At 36.2% G+C, this 17,852-nt stretch overlaps 1 protein-coding gene and 2 gene segments (V, D, J or C); all 3 read left to right on the top strand.

Moving 5' to 3' along the window:
* Positions 1–6,849: 6,849 nt before the first annotated feature.
* Positions 6,850–12,364, top strand: LOC142371946 (uncharacterized). The gene is made up of 6 exons (XM_075454662.1): positions 6,850–6,895; positions 7,395–7,699; positions 10,501–10,637; positions 10,730–10,823; positions 10,962–11,085; positions 11,243–12,364. Exons 1-6 carry the CDS (start codon positions 6,850–6,852, stop codon positions 12,352–12,354), a joined length of 1,818 nt encoding a protein of 605 aa, XP_075310777.1. The 3' UTR covers positions 12,355–12,364.
* Positions 12,365–13,760: 1,396 nt separating this feature from the next.
* Positions 13,761–14,246, top strand: LOC142371944 (immunoglobulin heavy variable 3-30-3-like). The segment is given in 2 exon segments: positions 13,761–13,806; positions 13,933–14,246. Coding segments are annotated over 2 exon segments (360 nt in total).
* Positions 14,247–16,904: 2,658 nt separating this feature from the next.
* Positions 16,905–17,390, top strand: LOC142371943 (immunoglobulin heavy variable 3-30-3-like). The segment is given in 2 exon segments: positions 16,905–16,950; positions 17,077–17,390. Coding segments are annotated over 2 exon segments (360 nt in total).
* Positions 17,391–17,852: the final 462 nt, after the last annotated feature.

Raw genomic sequence — 17,852 nt, 5'->3', positions numbered from 1 at the left:
TGTGAATGTTTCAGTAGTTTTGTTTAATTGCTCTAAATATGATGCCGAACAGTTTCATACCGATCGATTTTCAGCATCATGATTTGTAACAAGTGTTTTGCATATCGTGACAACTGTTTCAGTGCCTGTACAGTTCATTGTGTCGAGGCTCCAAGTTCTTCTGTTCATTTATATCTGTGTCTTCAAAAAAAAACTTATGGTAAACATTTATTGATTTAATAACTGAAGTTCAATCGATACTGCCAAACAAAAAGAACTTTCTTCATCCCAAAGGTAAATTATATATAGTTGATTAATTATAGTCATAATTACTCATATATAATATATAATTACATATAATTAGTTATTAAGTTGATGGAAAACATTTTACATTTATTCAGCAGTTCTTTGTAGTCATGTTGCAAACTGAAATCTAACAGCTCTCAGATTGTTTAATCAACTCTTTCACTTTGTGCTCAGCTTCACTCAAATTTGACTTTAAAAGTGGAAAGTGATGTAGGAGGAGCTTATGCAAACAGATTCAGAGGGGGAATCAGCTGCATCGTATAAAAGGGGAGCTCATGGATTTTAAATACACACCATCAACATGGCTGATATAGAGCTGACACTCTTTGTGGCAACCCTGTTTGTTTTGAGTGGTGCTGAAGGTTGGAGCATTACAGAATCGGACCCAGTTGTTAAAAGACCTGGCGAGTCCCACAGACTCACCTGCACAACATCTGGCTTTAACTTTGGAGGTTCAGTTTGGAACTGGATCAGACAGGCTCCCGGTGAAGGACTGGAGTGGATTGCTTTGGTGCACACAGCGAGTACTCCGATCTATTACTCTCAGTCAGTTGAGGGTAGATTCACCATCGCCAGAGATGACTCCAGCAGTAAGGTCTACCTACAGATGACCAGTCTGAAGACTGAGGACACAGCAGTGTATTACTGTGCCAGGAGAGACACAGTGAGATGAAGTGTAAGAGGAGTCGTACAAAAAGTACTTCCCCAATTACAGCTTCAACAGAGAAAAACACTTCATCATTTTATCTGTGCTGATGTCTGTCACGCCCATGGACTTATGTTTTTAGTTTCATGTTTTAGGTTATGTTTTTGTGTTTCAGTCCATGTTTAGTTTTTAGTCATGTTTTAGTTTCCCTGCACTCTGTTAATTAGTTCACTCACTGCACCCGTTTATTCCCCACCAGCTGCACCTTGCTCCCAAATCACTTTCACTCCCTATTTAGTTCTCAGTCCTTTGTGTTCCTTTGTGAGATCATTGCCATTCATACCTGACCTGCCTGTGTTGATTCCCGTTACTTCCATGTTCCACGTCGTTTTTCAAAAGTTAAGTATTTATTTATCCATGCCATGTTTAGTTCTTTATTTTTTCACAGTTTGGTCTTTTGAATCCGGCTTAGCCGCGCCTTTTGTTTGTTACTTTGTTTTTGCTTAATAAACCCAGTTTTCTATTTTTGAAGTCCGCATCCGTGTCCTACCTTCCCCACCTTCACCCCCAACCCCAAAACCTGACAATGTCAGTTTTTATGACACACATTCAATTGATACGTTGAATAGATATGATTACATAAGAAAAAATATATATATTTGGAAAATGGGTCAAAGCCTAAGCACATTTTATTCTCAATTGAGTAATTGGTGAAAATGAAATATAATCAGTAAAAAAAGATTTCTTTATATTACAATATAATGGGAGTAAAGCGGATTGAAAAATGCAGTGACAACTACAAAAAAGAAGGAGATATGAGTAAAGTTGTGCTGTAAAAGCTTTCATAACAATTTATCTTTTATGGTTCATAAGAAGTAGCGTCCTCACACCAATATATTAACATTTCACTGATTCAAATAGAACTTGTTCGTTGATGCAGTCGGTATTTCAATTCAAAATTATATTCACAAGATGTATTTGAAAAAAAGAAGCTATGAATAAATCTCACATAACTCAAAGTCAAAAGTCAATGTCAAATTTATTTGTATAGCACATTTCATGTAAAAAACTATTCAAAGTGCTTTACATAAAATAATAAAAAAAAGCATTAAGAATACATAAAATAAAATAATATCAGAGCACTGACTACATTAAATCCTCAGTTTTACCAGTTGTCTGGATTTCAAGTTCCTCCTCCCTGAGAGGTGGAGTTCATGCAAAACTTCCACTTATATTTAACCGACTAAAAACAGAAGGACAGAGAACAGTGGACACATCCTGTAGTTTAACAAGATGGAATATGGAACAGTGATTCTGGTCATAACCATCTGCTGGGCAGGTAAAGAGTTTCACTGAAAATGTCCACCAGCTTAAAGAAAGAAAGTATTTTATTTTTTTTAGTTTGACAATTTAGAACAACAGCATACAAAGTGTATTTTTTTCTTTGTCCTGACAGGTGTTGATGGTCAGACTCTGACTGAGTCTGAACCAGCGGTTAAAAACCCTGGAAGCTCACACAGACTGACCTGTACAGCCTCTGGATTCACATTCAGTAACCGCTGGATGCACTGGGTGAGACAGGCTCCTGGAAAAGGACTGGAGTGGGTTGCTGCCACTGACACTGGTGGCGGACGCAAATACTACTCTCAGTCAGTTCAAGGCCGGTTTACCATCTCCAGAGACAACAGCAAACAGCAGGTGTATCTGCAGATGAGCAGTCTGAAGACTGAAGATTCTGCTGTTTATTATTGTGCTCGAGACCCACAGTGACTGAAGTCAGTTGAACAGCTGTACAAAATCTCTCTGTACCCTGACGACAATATAAGAATTTATCACATAATGCTGGTGTTAAGTAAATTCCAGAAAGTGGCTCTAAGACAGATCATTACACAAAATGAATAGATATAAAAAGAGAAGCTAATTTAATTGAAATATTCTTGCATGCATCACTTTTTCACATGAAAGCCAATTACTACATTCATGCTATGGAATGAATACACATAGAATTACAAATATTTAGTGACAACTAAAGTGCTGTTTTGAACACTAGAGGGCAGTTAGTGTCAATGTTTTATTCTTATGTTAGAAATGACTGCTACAGCATCATGTCAGAAAGGAGTTAATGATTCATAATAGTCTGATGGAGATGCTCTTTATTTTTATGTTCCTTGATCTTTGTGGTGAATTTTTCTCCTCTTGGCAGTAATAATTCAAATTGACACCTTTTATTTCTCCAAGTTTATCTTTGGGAAAATGAATGAAAGTTGCTGTAGTTTAGCTGTTGCACTTACAATGGATTAATCTACTTTATTTCTCACAAAAACACATTTTGATAAGTAGAACCTGTGTGTTTTCACATCACTCTTTCACACACAGTCCAGTCCTCCTCTTCCTAAAATGTAAATTCACATTCAGATGCTGAATCCCAACCCACCCCATCACCTCCTCAGGCTCTTATATCAGAGAGAGTCCAGTGCTGAAAGCAATAGAAACTGAGCGTTGCAGGTTTACTGATTTGCTGTCAACAGTCTGTCACCCATCTCTTCTTTCAGGTTAACTGGACATTTTCTCCAGTTAACCTGCATTTAATGCAACTAAAACAAAGGTAGCAACAACATTGTAAAATTAAATTAATTGAAATCATTTATCTGCTGTCTTAACATTGTTGTGGGCTTATTATGATGCTGGCAATTTTTACAAATACTTATTTTTTATACTTATTATCTCATACGGTATTTTTTTCTTATTCGTCAGCAGCAACAAACTTTTTGAGTTTCCATAAAAATTTGCAAATTAAATCTAATTATAGCCGTATTATCGATTTATTCAAATAACAATCGAGATTTTCATCTGAGATCAATGAAAAATCAAACTTATTTTAAGGATAACCAAAATGAAATAAATGTAAATGATGAAAAAACATATTCAACAATATGCAAATAAAGACTGCTTAAAAGGAAGCGTGTCTCTTTGTGTCAGTGAGAGGACAGCAGAGTTCACATCAGTTCAGCTTCAGCATCAACCATGTTCTCTTTAACTCTGATACTGCTGCTGGCAGCTGGATCCTGTGAGGAGCTTTCAGTGGATTCCCACTAATAATCACATCAGAAACACTGAATATTCACATGAATGATGGAGGTAATGTTGATTTGTGTTTCCACAGGTGTCCACAGTATTGATCTCATCCAGCCAGAATCAAAGGTTGTGCAGCCTGGACAGTCTTTGACCATCACCTGTCGGGTCTCTGGTTATTCTTTGACTTCTAGCAGCTACGGAACAGGATGGATCAGACAGCGTGAAGGAAAAGGACTGGAGTGGATTTTTACCATGTGGTATCATGGAAGCTTAGCCCAAAATAACGCTCTGAAGAACAAGTTCAGTGGCAGCAGAGACACTTCTGCAGCAACAGTGACAATAACAGGACAGAATCTGCAGCCTGAGGACACAGCTGTTTATTACTGTGCACGTTATCGAGCCACAGTGATACAAAACATTACAGACCTGCACAAATACTGATGAGCCAGCAAGATAGTGAAATGTAAACATGGGGATATGAATAAAACATTATGTGTATTATTATAAAACAACCACAAACATACTTGCACATATAATGAAACTCAAACACATATTTTATTAATGTTAACAAAGACAGTGCCAAATATATTCAGTTGAAATACACTAAATCATTACTTTTGTCATTACAACTATTATTGTCATTATTTTTGTTGATGTTATTACTTAAATTCTTATCATTACCATTTTACCATCAGACTACATCAAGAACTTTCATTTATGAGACTTTTTTCTTAGCAATGACATATTTTTCATGTTTCCAGGTGACCAGATAGAAAATTGTGATTCACAAAGCTGACTTAAAATAAAGCTAACTTCAATGAATTCACTGTAGAATCCTCTCCTTCACCCTCATGTTGTGCTCTGGTCAAATTTGACCGATTTAAGAGTTTTATCTGTGAAAAATTTTGTTAATTTTATCCGGCTGACATAAGATTCCATGACTTTGGCCACAAAGAGATTTCAAACACACAAAATAAATTGTACTGATATGCATAGTTTTGTGTTTTTTATTCAGCTTTTGTACACTCTTGGTGTTCCTGGTCAAAAATAACCGGTCATCAGAAATGAGTGCAGGAGACTACAATTAGTATAAAGCACTGAACTCAGGTAAATCCTCATTTGTCAGATGGACTCAGGCAAAACACACATATGCATGTGTCATCTTTCACCTAACATTTTTATTTGGAGAATAGTTTGACTATGTATGGAAAGGAAAAGGCATTTCTCACTAAGATGAGATATGGTAATAAGGTGGGTGTTACTAACCTTGGCCTAAACTAAAGCATGATTTGTCATCTATGAAAAACAGTTTAAACCAATCAGCTCTCAATAAATCCACGGGAAACCAATTGACTCTGCCCTACTTTCTTGTGAGAGACAATGACTTCCCATCAGGACATTGTTAGTGAACTATAGCAAAATGCTGACTAAGCTCAGAATATTAGTCAGTGATTAAAGTTTATTGTTTGTAGTGTGCCCAGCAGCACTTAGTACCTGGAGATCAGGAGCCTGACAGCAGAAGATTCTGCTGTTTACTTCTGTGCTCGAAGACCCACAGTGACTGAAGACAGAGGAGGAGCTGAACAAAAACTCCTACAGACACCAAATATCAGTGTGAGCTCAGTGACATCTGAGTGCTTTTTACCACCTCCAATGTATTTATGTTTGTATTAGATTTACATATATTTTACTGTGAACTCCTAAATTAATTTGAATCAGACTTCTCCATATATCATACAGACACACAGTAGTTCTTTCATCATTTAGAACTGAGTGGTTTAACCCATAAGCACAGACCATGTGAAACTAATTTGAAATGACAAAGAAGCTTGTTGAATTCACAGTTTGGCTCCATCAGTAAAAATAAATGTTCACAGTGCAAAACATTTTCTATAGACTACATAATGACACTATGAAGTAACGATGAACAAGAGTTCAATTATCTTGCTGTTGATGTAACAGAATACAACTAAGTTTTATTTGTATCTTTTTAACCTGCGTTTGACATTTTCAAAAATTCGGAGTGATGTTGTAAATACAAAAGTCACAGAGTACTGCAAAGGCTGTGGTTGAAATGAGATGAAATGAGTTGAGTTTTATAACTCGGCTCATTCTGTGAATGTTTCAGTAGTTTTGTTTAATTGCTCTAAATATGATGCCGAACAGTTTCATACCGATCGATTTTCAGCATCATGATATGTAATGAGTGTTTTACATATCGTGACAACTGTTTCAGTGCCTGTACAGTTCATTGTGTTGAGACTCCAAGTTCTTCCGTTCATGTATGTAAAAAAATCTCATATGATAACCATTTATTGATTTAATAACTGAAGTTCAATCGATACTGCCAAACAAGAAAAACTTTCTTTATCCCAAAGGTAAATTATATAGAGTTGATTAATTATAGTCATAATTACTCATATTTAATATATAATTACATATAATTAATTATAAAGTTGATGGAAAACATTTTACATTTATTCAGCAGTTCTTTGTAGTCATGTTGCAAACTGAAATCTAACAGCTCTCAGATTGTTTAATCAACTCTTTCACTTTGTGCTCAGCTTCACTAGTATTTGTATAGCACATTTCATGTACAAAACAATTCAAAGTGCTTTACATGAAATAAAAGCATTTCAGCGGGGAGTGGAAGAAGCATTAAGAATACATAAAAGAATATAATATCAGAGCACTGACTACATTAAATCTTCAGTTTTACCAGTTGTCTGGATTTCAAGTTCCTCCTCCCTGAGAGGTGGAGTTCATGCAAAACTTCCACTTATATTTAACCGCCTAAAAACAGAAGGACAGAGAACAGTGGACACATACTGTAGTTTAACAAGATGGAATATGGAACAGTGATTCTGGTCATAACCATCTGCTGGGCAGGTAAAGAGTTTCACTGAAAAGGTTCAACAGCTTAAAAAAGCAGATGAAGAGTGTTTTATTTCTTATAGTTTAATGATTTTAGAACAACAGCAGCATACAAAGTTTCTCTTTTTCTTCTAATCTAATAATAGCCGTGTTACCGATTTATTCAAATAACAATCAAGATTTTCACTTTATGTCTGAGCTTTTCAATGAAAAATCAAACTTATTTTAAGGATAACCCTGATGAAATAAATGCAAATTATTAAAAAAAAAACATGATCAACAATATGCAAATAAAGACTGCTTAAAAGGAAGCGTGTCTCTGTGTGTCAGTGAGAGGACAGCAGAGTTCACATCAGTTCAGCTTCAGCATCGACCATGTTCTCTTTAACTCTGATACTGCTGCTGGCAGCTGGATCCTGTGAGGAGCTTTCAGTGGATTCCCACTAATAATCACATCAGAAACACTGAATGTTCAGATGAATGATGGAGGTAATGTTGATTTGTGTTTCCACAGGTGTCCACAGTATTGATCTCATCCAGCCAGAATCAAAGGTTCTGCAGCCTGGACAGTCTTTGACCATCACCTGTCGGGTCTCTGGTTATTCTTTGACTGATGGCAGCTATGCAACAGGATGGATCAGACAGCGTGAAGGAAAAGGACTGGATTGGATTTTTACTATGTGGCATGATGGAAGCTTAGCCCAAGATAACGCTCTGAAGAACAAGTTCAGTGGCAGCAGAGACACTTCTGCAGCAACACTGACAATAACAGGACAGAATCTGCAGCCTGAGGACACAGCTGTTTATTACTGTGCACGTGTTAGATCCACAGTGATACAAAACATTACAGACCTGCACAAATACTGATGAGCCAGCAAGATAGTCAAATGTAAACATGTGGATATGAATAAAAACAGGATGTCCATCCTTGTACAGCAACCACAAACATACCTGCACATATGATGTGACTTAACCAGAGACATATTTATCATGAATGTTAACAAATGTGGTACCTCATGTGTATTCAATTGAAAAATACTAAATTGTTATTATTTAACATTAACATAATTTAAATAGTTAATATTATTCCCATTTTACCACCAGACTAAACCAAAAACGTTGACACTGTGACAATGGACCCAGCAAGCAGACAGAAAACTGAATAAAAAGTAGAAGATATTTATTAATAAGGTGGTTTGAACTTTCAGCGAGATTGAGTCTGGAAGACTGAAGATTCTGCTGTTTCTTATTGTAGTCGAGGTTCGCAGTGACTGAACGTACACAGCAAAAACTGGAGTGTTGAAATTTCAGGGTTAAACATGTCAGAGTTGATTTCAACTCTCAAAGTGTCATTTTAACACATTCTGATTAAAATGGTGTTCAGTGTTGGAGTTATTTAACAGAGTTATTCAAACCTAAGCAAATCAACTCTGTAGAGATGTAAAGTGCATCTCGGCCGAGTTAACTTGCTTGATAGGCCCCTGAGCTTTCAGCAGGGTGAACCCGTGCATCAATTAATAGTCTCCTGTGCTTGGCGTGGTCAACCGTCGTTTATTTCGCTGCTGGAATCAGGAGTGGATGCGGAGTTGGAGTTTTACGCGAGAGGTAAGCTACAAAATCAAACTTGTAGGAACAATAACATTGAATTAAACATCTGCTGAGAATATTTATGTAACTTTGCTAAGCATTTTTTGTGGTTGGCACTGGACAGCGAACGTTTGGATTTTTTTTTTAATGCAATGTTAACTTCACCACTACCACTTGCTAAAAAATAAACATTAACAATAAAAAAACGGTTTCCTATGTTATCCGTTGCATTTTACCAAGTCTCACGCGTGCTTGAGAGGTTGTAAAAACAAGGCTTCATATTTAACTGTTGAATATAGTTTGGGGCTAACGTTAGCACAGGTTAACAAGCTAACTTGAAGTTCATGGCGGGTGCATGGCATCAGTCCGACTGCCCAATACTGGGTACAACTATCTGACGTCACTGTCCAGCATTGCGAACAATGGCGACTTTGTTAAATATTCTTTTTACTAATTTTAGAAAACGAAGACATCAACGATGTTTTTGATATCACTTTATTATAACTGATACTAATATGTATCTTTTAAGAACTGAAAGTCTTTATAGCCGGGGTTCCTTTTAATAAATCAGTTTTGCCTCAAATGTAAATGTTAAAAATAAGAACCCTTACAATTTCAATGGGTCCTCGGCGGACCCGACGTTGTCGGTGCTCGGACCCAATTACAGTAGCATGTGCTGCAGTCACTACAGCTAGTCGCTGCCACGTTCATCAATGAGAGCGTTTCCCTGGGCCTGCTGTGGCATGTTTTAACAGCCTCCCAGCAGCTGCTGAATGTGGTTTAATCTTAGACATGCAGTGAAATTAATAATGAAACAATTTCTTGCATGATACACAACGTTTATGTGAGTGTTAAATAATTATTTCTTGCATGTTAAGTGTTTACTGACATTTTTTTGTTGTTGCATGTCTCAGAAAAATGCTGATCCAGGTTTGGTATTGCCAACAGCAGAAGTATCTGAAGTTGGATGAGGTTGATGGATATTTTGATTTTGTGCAGTTCCATGACAAAGGTTTGTTTTTGTTTTACTTATGCTTGGTTTGATATAAAGGGCAGAACAACGCCCCTTTCTTTTAAGATTTGGACTGAAAAGGGAATGTATTTAATGCAGGGGATTATCTCTGAATTTGTTTACAGTGGTGGATTAAATTATTGAATGTGAAATGAGGCAAGATCAGTGCTAGCTTAAAGGTCCACTCAGATGTATCTTGTCTTTTCCAGTCATCGAGAGATTTTGCATGCCACCTGACGCAAAATTAGTGTACAAAGATGCAACAGGGACAGAAGTTGATGAGGACATTTTCAGTGACCTTGTCAGCCAAGGCAATGTGACTCTATCAGTTTTCTCAAATGACGGTGAGAAATGTAAAGGGGTAAATTACATAATGCAATGTGCAAAACACTAATGCAAATTTATAAGTACAGAAATACAGTAAACAATTTCAATTTAATGTTTTCAGAATTAAGTCATTTAATACACTTAAAGGTGGATCAAATATTCAATATCATTCTTTGTGGTTACACAACAGGGACATTCAGCCTGACTTTTATTAAATGGTTTAAATGTCATTTTAACTGACATAAATCCAACATGAATACCAAATGTATTTTTGATTAATCTAATTCATGCCCTTAAAACAATTTCTGAAAATATTTCTGAATTGCCTATCAAGACTGAGAATCAATTGATTAAATGAGTTGAGTCTATGGTGTGCCGTTGGCTTGGTTAGATCAAAAATCTTCTATGACTTTTTGTATACTGCAAATAAACACCCCACCCCCCTTTTTTTTTAGAATTTTCCGATTGCTCCTTGTCCTCTCCATCCGATTGTTCTGATTCAAGCTTCAGTTCAGGTGCAAGTACAAGAACTAAACTCCTAGATGAGGTTCCTAGGAAGAAACCAAGACTTGAGGGCCCACTCACTGCAGCATCTGCTAGAAAGGTTGTGCTGGTTTCTTAAAATCAACATTTGTCATCCTTAAGCTCTAGAAAGGCAGTTTATCACATTTGTTTTTTTGCTTCTTTTTCAAAGTTGATCGAAGATGTCCTTGGTACCAGCTCAGGTGGTGAAGAGGTCCTCCAAGAGTATCACACAACACAAACTCTAACAGATGCTACCAGAAGAAAGTTGGTCAATATAATAGTGGCACACATGATTGATAAACACGGGTATGTGTGTTCTATTTGTCTGTACTATCCTTTTTTTATTAACAAGTTAACTACTTGGCCCTTGTATTAATGCTAATTTGATCTTTTCTCAGGCAACTCCCCAGCAAAGCTGTTCGAGAAGAGTACGCTCTTGGGATAGTGACAGTGTTCCCGTCCCTCAAAGACCCATACTCCAAGAACGGCAATGTATAGTCATTATTATTGTACTCTCTGTTTACATAATTTTCATGTTTTGTCTACATTACAGTAACATTTAGATTCTGAAATTTCACAGTAGCTTATGAGGTTGACATCACATTAATTTTGAATGCATTTCCATTTTAGGAACATTTCTATGATGCTGCAAGCAGCACCGGATACATTTCTTGGCGTCTGAAAACGATTCAGAGAAAGATTCGAAGAGGACATGCATCTACAAGTAGCCCCACTGGCTTTTCCCCAGGAGGAGGTCAGTCTATCTATCTATCTATCTATCTATGGCACTATCTATCTCTACGCAACTGTCTTTCTTTCTCTAAGTACCCCTCATTTTGCTTTCTTTCTTACAACTTCATCTAGGGTGTTTCTTGTTTTTTTTCTTGAAAGAATTGTGTGCTTTTTTTCAGGATGCCCAAATGTGCGCAGGTCCATTGTTGTTGACCAGCAGCTTGATGGGGATGCATACCAGGAAGCCATCTCCTTGCTCAACCATACAACAGACAGTTCCGTAATTTTTCTGAAGATGAGAGAGACCTTTCAGAATCGCCAAAAACTCATCCATGACTCAGACAAAACTCAAAAGAACTTGCTTTCAAGGATTTATGGTTTTGATTACGGATTTCTAGAACGAAAGAACCGCCCCACGAAAATCGTATTGGACAGTGCTGGCAATGGCATCAGCTTGAACTCTATCCAGACATTCTGTCTTGTGAAAAACATTCCACTCCTGTTTGGTGACATTGTTCCTGCAGAGAACAGACACTGGAGTTTGTTACTGTTACTGTTAAAAATTATGAACATAGTCTTTTCACCTTCTCTCACTCTGGGCATGACTGTATATTTAAAAAATTTGATCCTTGACCACCACAAATTATTCAAGTGCTTGTATCCACACAGAAAACTCATACCCAAGCATCACTTTATGATCCATTACCCCTCTTCTATTAGGAAAATTGGCCCTTTGTTGTACGTTTGGTGTATGAGGTACGAAGCAAAACACAAGATGTTTAAAGATTACTTCAAAAATTTCAAAAACAAAACCAAATCACTAGCTAAAAGGCATCAAATGGCCATTGCTTATCACTGGGAAACCTTCACCCTTAAACAGAAGGAATATGGGCCAATGAAATCATTTTCTTTAAGAGATGAAAATGTGGTCAACAGTGAAATGTGTGAAATGCTGTTGTCCAAAGATGTTTTCTCAACAAGTTGGGTTAAAGTCGATGGTGTTGAGTACAAAGGTGGACTTGTTGTTTGCAGTTCCATGGAGGAAGACATGCCAGTCTTTTGTCAAATAGATGATGTACTTCTGGTTGAAGATGACGTTTATTTTTTGACAAAAAAGCTATTTACAGAGATGTTTGTTGAACACCACCATGCCTTCAAAGTTTTACCAACTGAAGAGAGGTGTGTCATGAAAATGACTGAACTCAAATGTCACCAACCATTTGATATTCAAAGCTCATATGGTAAAGCAGATGAAAGTTTGTACATTATACCCTCGTTTATTATGTTTTAACTGACTGCATTGGGGGAAAAGTTAAAATAAATTGTATTTTTGAAAATGCATTTTTCTTGGAATTGTCATTTTAATGGTTGTATTGTACTGTTGTTTTGTAGTGTCAATTTAACCCAATTTAGAGAGTTAAAAAGGAACTCTGATATAGTGTTAATGTAACTCGATATAGTGTTAATTTAACCCAGTTTAGGGAGTTAAAAAGGAACTCTGATATAGTGTTAATGTAACTCGATATAGTGTTAATTTAACCCAGTTTAGGGAGTTAAAAAGGAACTCTGATACAGTGTTAATGTAACTCGATATAGTGTTAATTCAACCCAGTCTAGGGAGTTAAAAAGTAACTCTAGGTACAGTGTTAAATAATTAACTATTTTGAAAGTGTTAATTTAACTCTGTAGAGTGTGGAGCTATATAAACCCGCAAAAAGTGTTAAAATTGACTCTGTGGGAGTTGATTCAACACTCCAGTTTTTGCTGTGTAGTTGCACAGTTGTACCTGCAACACTTTCATGTGAATGTTTTAGAGGAGTATCTTTCGCTGACATTTTGTTGTACATCTTGTTGTAAGTGGGCTTCAGAAGAAGATCATTCACCAGTAATTGAAGCATGTCAGGCCTGGAAATTAAACATTAATTTGAATTATGAACAGACAACAAAGAGAGAAGTAAACATTTATTTAGCGTGTGTCACAACCAAAAATGTTTTTTGTAAAAAGACAAATTTACGTGGTTAGAAAATACAATGAACCACATCAAAGCCTCCATATTAAAGACTTTTTTTCCTAAAATGACCAGAACTGCTTTGGAGACATGTAAAAATAAACATAGCAGCCCAACAGATGTACATACTTAACCATCAAGCCTTAACTTATAAACACAAACCTGTTCTTTTTTTCATAATCAGGTTGTGTATGTATGTATGTATATGTATGTATATATATATATGTGTGTGTGTGTGTGTATGGGTGTGTGTGGTGGTGTGTGTTTGTTATGCTATGTCACACACAGTAAAGTTTTTTTTTCTTTTTTGTCCAAGATGTATGACTTAATTGTAACATATCAATAACTAAAACTATTATACATAACAATCTAAATGATTACTTATCTTTCATGCTTCATAAGTAGTAACATCTTCACACCAATATATTCTCATTTAGCTTTTTAACGCATCAAACATTTCAGTTTAGAATAATCTTCACAATAACACTGTGCTGAGCAGAAGCAGAAATATGTTATAAACTTACATAACTCAGAGCACTGACTACATTAAATCTTCAGGTTTACCAGTTGTCTGGATTTCAAGTTCCTCCTCCCTGAGAGGTGGAGTTCATGCAAAACTTCCACTTATATTTAACCGACTAAAAACAGAAGGACAGAGAACAGTGGACACATACTGTAGTTTAACAAGATGGAATATGGAACAGTGATTCTGGTTATAACCATCTGCTGGGCAGGTAAAGAGTTTCACTGAAAATGTCCACCAGCTTAAAGTGGACACCAGCTTAATTTTATTTATTTTTAGTTTGACAATTTTGAACAACAGCAGCATACAAAGTGTATCTTTTTCTTTGCCCTGACAGGTGTTGATGGTCAGACTCTGACTGAGTCTGAATCAGTGGTTAAAAACCCTGGAAGCTCACACACACTGACCTGTACAGCCTCTGGATTCACATTCAGTAACCGCTGGATGAGCTGGGTGAGACAGGCTCCTGGAAAAGGACTGGAGTGGGTTGCAATTATCAGATATGATGGTGGTGAAATGTACTACTCTCAGTCAGTCCAAGGCCGGTTTACCATCTCCAGAGACAACAGCAAACAGCAGCTGTATCTGCAGATGAGCAGTCTGAAGACTGAAGATTCTGCTGTTTATTATTGTGCTCGAGACCCACAGTGACTGAAGTCAGTTGAACAGCTGTACAAAATCTCTCTGTACCCTGACGACAATATAAGAATTTATCACATAATGCTGGTGTTAAGTAAATTCCAGAAAGTGGCTCTAAGACAGATCATTACACAAAATGAATAGATATAAAAAGAGAAGCTAATTTAATTGAAATATTCTTGCATGCATCACTTTTTCACATGAAAGCCAATTACTACATTCATGCTATGGAATGAATACACATAGAATTACAAATATTTAGTGACAACTAAAGTGCTGTTTTGAACACTAGAGGGCAGTTAGTGTCAATGTTTTATTCTTATATTAGAAATGACTGCTACAGCATCATGTCAGAAATTAATTGATGATTCATAATAGTCTGATGGAGATGCTCTTTATTTTTATGATCCTTGATCTTTGTGGTGAATTTTTCTCCTCTTGGCAGTAATAATTCAAATTGACACCTTTTATTTCTCCAAGTTTATCTTTGGGAAAATGAATGAAAGTTGCTGTAGTTTAGCTGTTGCACTTACAATGGATTAATCTACTTTATTTCTCACAAAAACACATTTTGATAAGTAGAACCTGTGTGCTTTCACGTCACTCTTTCACACACAGTCCAGTCCTCCTCTTCCTAAAATGTAAATTCACATTCAGATGCTGAATCCCAACCCACCCCATCACCTCCTCAGGCTCTTATATCAGAGAGAGTCCAGTGCTGAAAGCAATAGAAACTGAGCGTTGCAGGTTTACTGATTTGCTGTCAACAGTCTGTCACCCATCTCTTCTTTTAGGTTAACTGGACATTTTCTCCAGTTAACCTGCATTTAATGCAACTAAAACAAAGGTAGCAACAACATTGTAAAATTAAATTAATTGAAATTATTTGTCTGCTGTCTTATTATCTTGTGGTGGGCTTATTATGATGCTGGCAATTTTTACAAATACTTATTTTTTATACTTATTATCTCATACGGTATTTTTTCCTTATTCGTCAGCAGCAACAAACTTTTTGAGTTTCCATAAAAATTTGCAAATTAAATCAAATTATAGCCGTATTACCGGTTTATTCAAATAACAATCAAGATTTTCATTTCTGTCTGAGCTTTTCAGTGAAAAATCTAACTTATTTTAAGGATAACCACGATGAAATAAATGCAAATGATGAAAAAACATATTCAACAATATGCAAATAAAGACTGCTTAAAAGGAAGCGTGTCTCTTTGTGTCAGTGAGAGGACAGCAGAGTTCACATCAGTTCAGCTTCAGCATCAACCATGTTCTCTGTAACTCTGATACTGCTGCTGGCAGCTGGATCCTGTGAGGAGCTTTCAGTGGATTCCCACTAATAATCACATCAGAAACACTGAATATTCAGATGAATGATGGAGGTAATGTTGATTTGTGTTTCCACAGGTGTCCACAGTATTGATCTCATCCAGCCAGAATCAAAGGTTGTGCAGCCTGGACAGACTCCATCCAATGGACAGATGTCCATCCTTGTACAGCAACCACAAACATACCTGCACATATGATGTGACTTAACCAGAGACATATTTATCATGAATGTTAACAAATGTGGTACCTCATGTGTATTCAATTGAAAGATACTAAATTGTTATTATTTAACATTAAAACTATTAAAATTATTAATATTATTCCCATTTTACCACCAGGCTAGACCAAAAACGTTGACACTGTCACAATGGACCCAGCAAGCAGACTGGAAAGTGAATAAAAAGTAGAAGATATTTATTAATAAGGTGGTTTGAACTTGTAGAGAGACTGAGTCTGGAAGACTGAAGATTCTGCTGTTTCTTATTGTAGTCGAGGTTCGCAGTGACTGAACGTAGTTGCACAGCTGTACCTGCAGCACTTTCATGTGAATGTTTTAGAGGAGTATCTTTAGCTGACATTTTGTTGTACATCTTGTTGTAAGTGGGCTTCAGAAGAAGATCATTCACCAGTAATTGAAGCATGTCAGTCTTGGAAATTAAAATTCATTTGTATTATGAACAGACAACAAAGAGAGAAGTAAACATTTATTTAGTGTGTGTCACAACCAAAAATGTTTTTTTGAAAAAGACTAATTTACGTGGTGCTTTGGAGACATGTAAAAATAAACATAGCAGCCCAACAGATGTACATAATTAACCATCAAGCCTTCATTTATAAACATAAACCTGTTTTTTCTTAATAATAAGGTTGCAATAAATGTGTGTGTGTGTTAGTGTGTGTTTGTTATGTGATGTCACACAGTAAAAAAAAATGATTTATTTTTTATTGTCCAAGATGTATGACTTAATTGTGACATATTAATAACTAAAACAAAATATATTATACATAACAATCTAAATGATTACTTATCTTTTATGCTTCATAAGTAGTAACATCTTCACACCAATATATTCTCATTTTGATTTTTAACGCATCAAACATTTCAGTTTAGAATAATCTTCACAATAATACTGTGCTGAACAGAAGCAGAAATATGTTATAAACTTATATAAATCAGAGCACTGACTACATTAAATCCTCAAGTTTAACAGTTCTCTGGATTTCAAGTTGCTCCTCCCTGAGAGGTGGAGTTCATGCAAAACTTCCACTTATATTTAACTGACTAAAAACAGAAGGACAGAGAACAGTGGACACATACTGTAGTTTAACAAGATGGAATATGGAACAGTGATTCTGGTTATAACCATCTGCTGGGCAGGTAAAGAGTTTCACTGAAAATGTCCACCAGCTTAAAGTGGACACCAGCTTAATTTTATTTATTTTTAGTTTGACAATTTTGAACAACAGCAGCATACAAAGTGTATCTTTTTCTTTGCCCTGACAGGTGTTGATGGTCAGACTCTGACTGAGTCTGAATCAGTGGTTAAAAACCCTGGAAGCTCACACAGACTGACCTGTACAGCCTCTGGATTCACATTCAGTAACCACTGGATGAGCTGGGTGAGACAGGCTCCTGGAAAAGGACTGGAGTGGGTTGCAATTATCAGATATGATGGTGGTGAAATGTACTACTCTCAGTCAGTCCAAGGCCGGTTTACCATCTCCAGAGACAACAGCAAACAGCAGCTGTATCTGCAGATGAGCAGTCTGAAGACTGAAGATTCTGCTGTTTATTATTGTGCCCGAGAGCCACAGTGACTGAAGTCAATTGAACAGCTGTACAAAATCTCTCTGTGCCCTGACGACAATATTAGAATGTATCACATCTATATCAATGCTGGTGTTAAGGAAATAACAGAAAGTTTTTCTGAGGCAGATCATTACACAAAATGAATAAATATAAAAAGAGAAGCTAATTTAATTGAAATATTCTTGCATGCATCACTTTTTCACATGAAAGCCAATTACTACATTCATGCTATGGAATGAATACACATATAATTACAAATTTTGAGTGACAACTAAAGTGCTGTTTTGAACACTAGAGGGCAGTTAGTGTCAATGTTTTATTCTTATGTTAGAAATGACTGCTACAGCATCATGTCAGAAATTAATTGGTAATTCATAATAGTCTGATGGAGATGATCTTTATTCTTATGTTCCTTAATCTTTGTGGTGAATTTTCCTCCTCTTAATAATTAAATTTGATATAAAAAAAAA

Source organism: Odontesthes bonariensis, chromosome 21 (genome assembly GCF_027942865.1).
Source record: "Odontesthes bonariensis isolate fOdoBon6 chromosome 21, fOdoBon6.hap1, whole genome shotgun sequence".
NCBI classification, from domain to species: domain Eukaryota; kingdom Metazoa; phylum Chordata; class Actinopteri; order Atheriniformes; family Atherinopsidae; genus Odontesthes; species Odontesthes bonariensis.
This window is presented reverse-complemented; position numbering and strand designations above follow the sequence as displayed.

Coding starts and splice junctions, on each gene's coding strand:
- LOC142371946 (XM_075454662.1), top strand. CDS start 6,850: ATGGAATATGGAACAGTGATTCTGGTCATAACCATCTGCTGGGCAG. Junction 10,824..10,961: donor CATACTCCAAGAACGGCAAT/GTATAGTCATTA, acceptor TTTCCATTTTAG/GAACATTTCTATGATGCTGC. Junction 11,086..11,242: donor TGGCTTTTCCCCAGGAGGAG/GTCAGTCTATCT, acceptor GCTTTTTTTCAG/GATGCCCAAATGTGCGCAGG.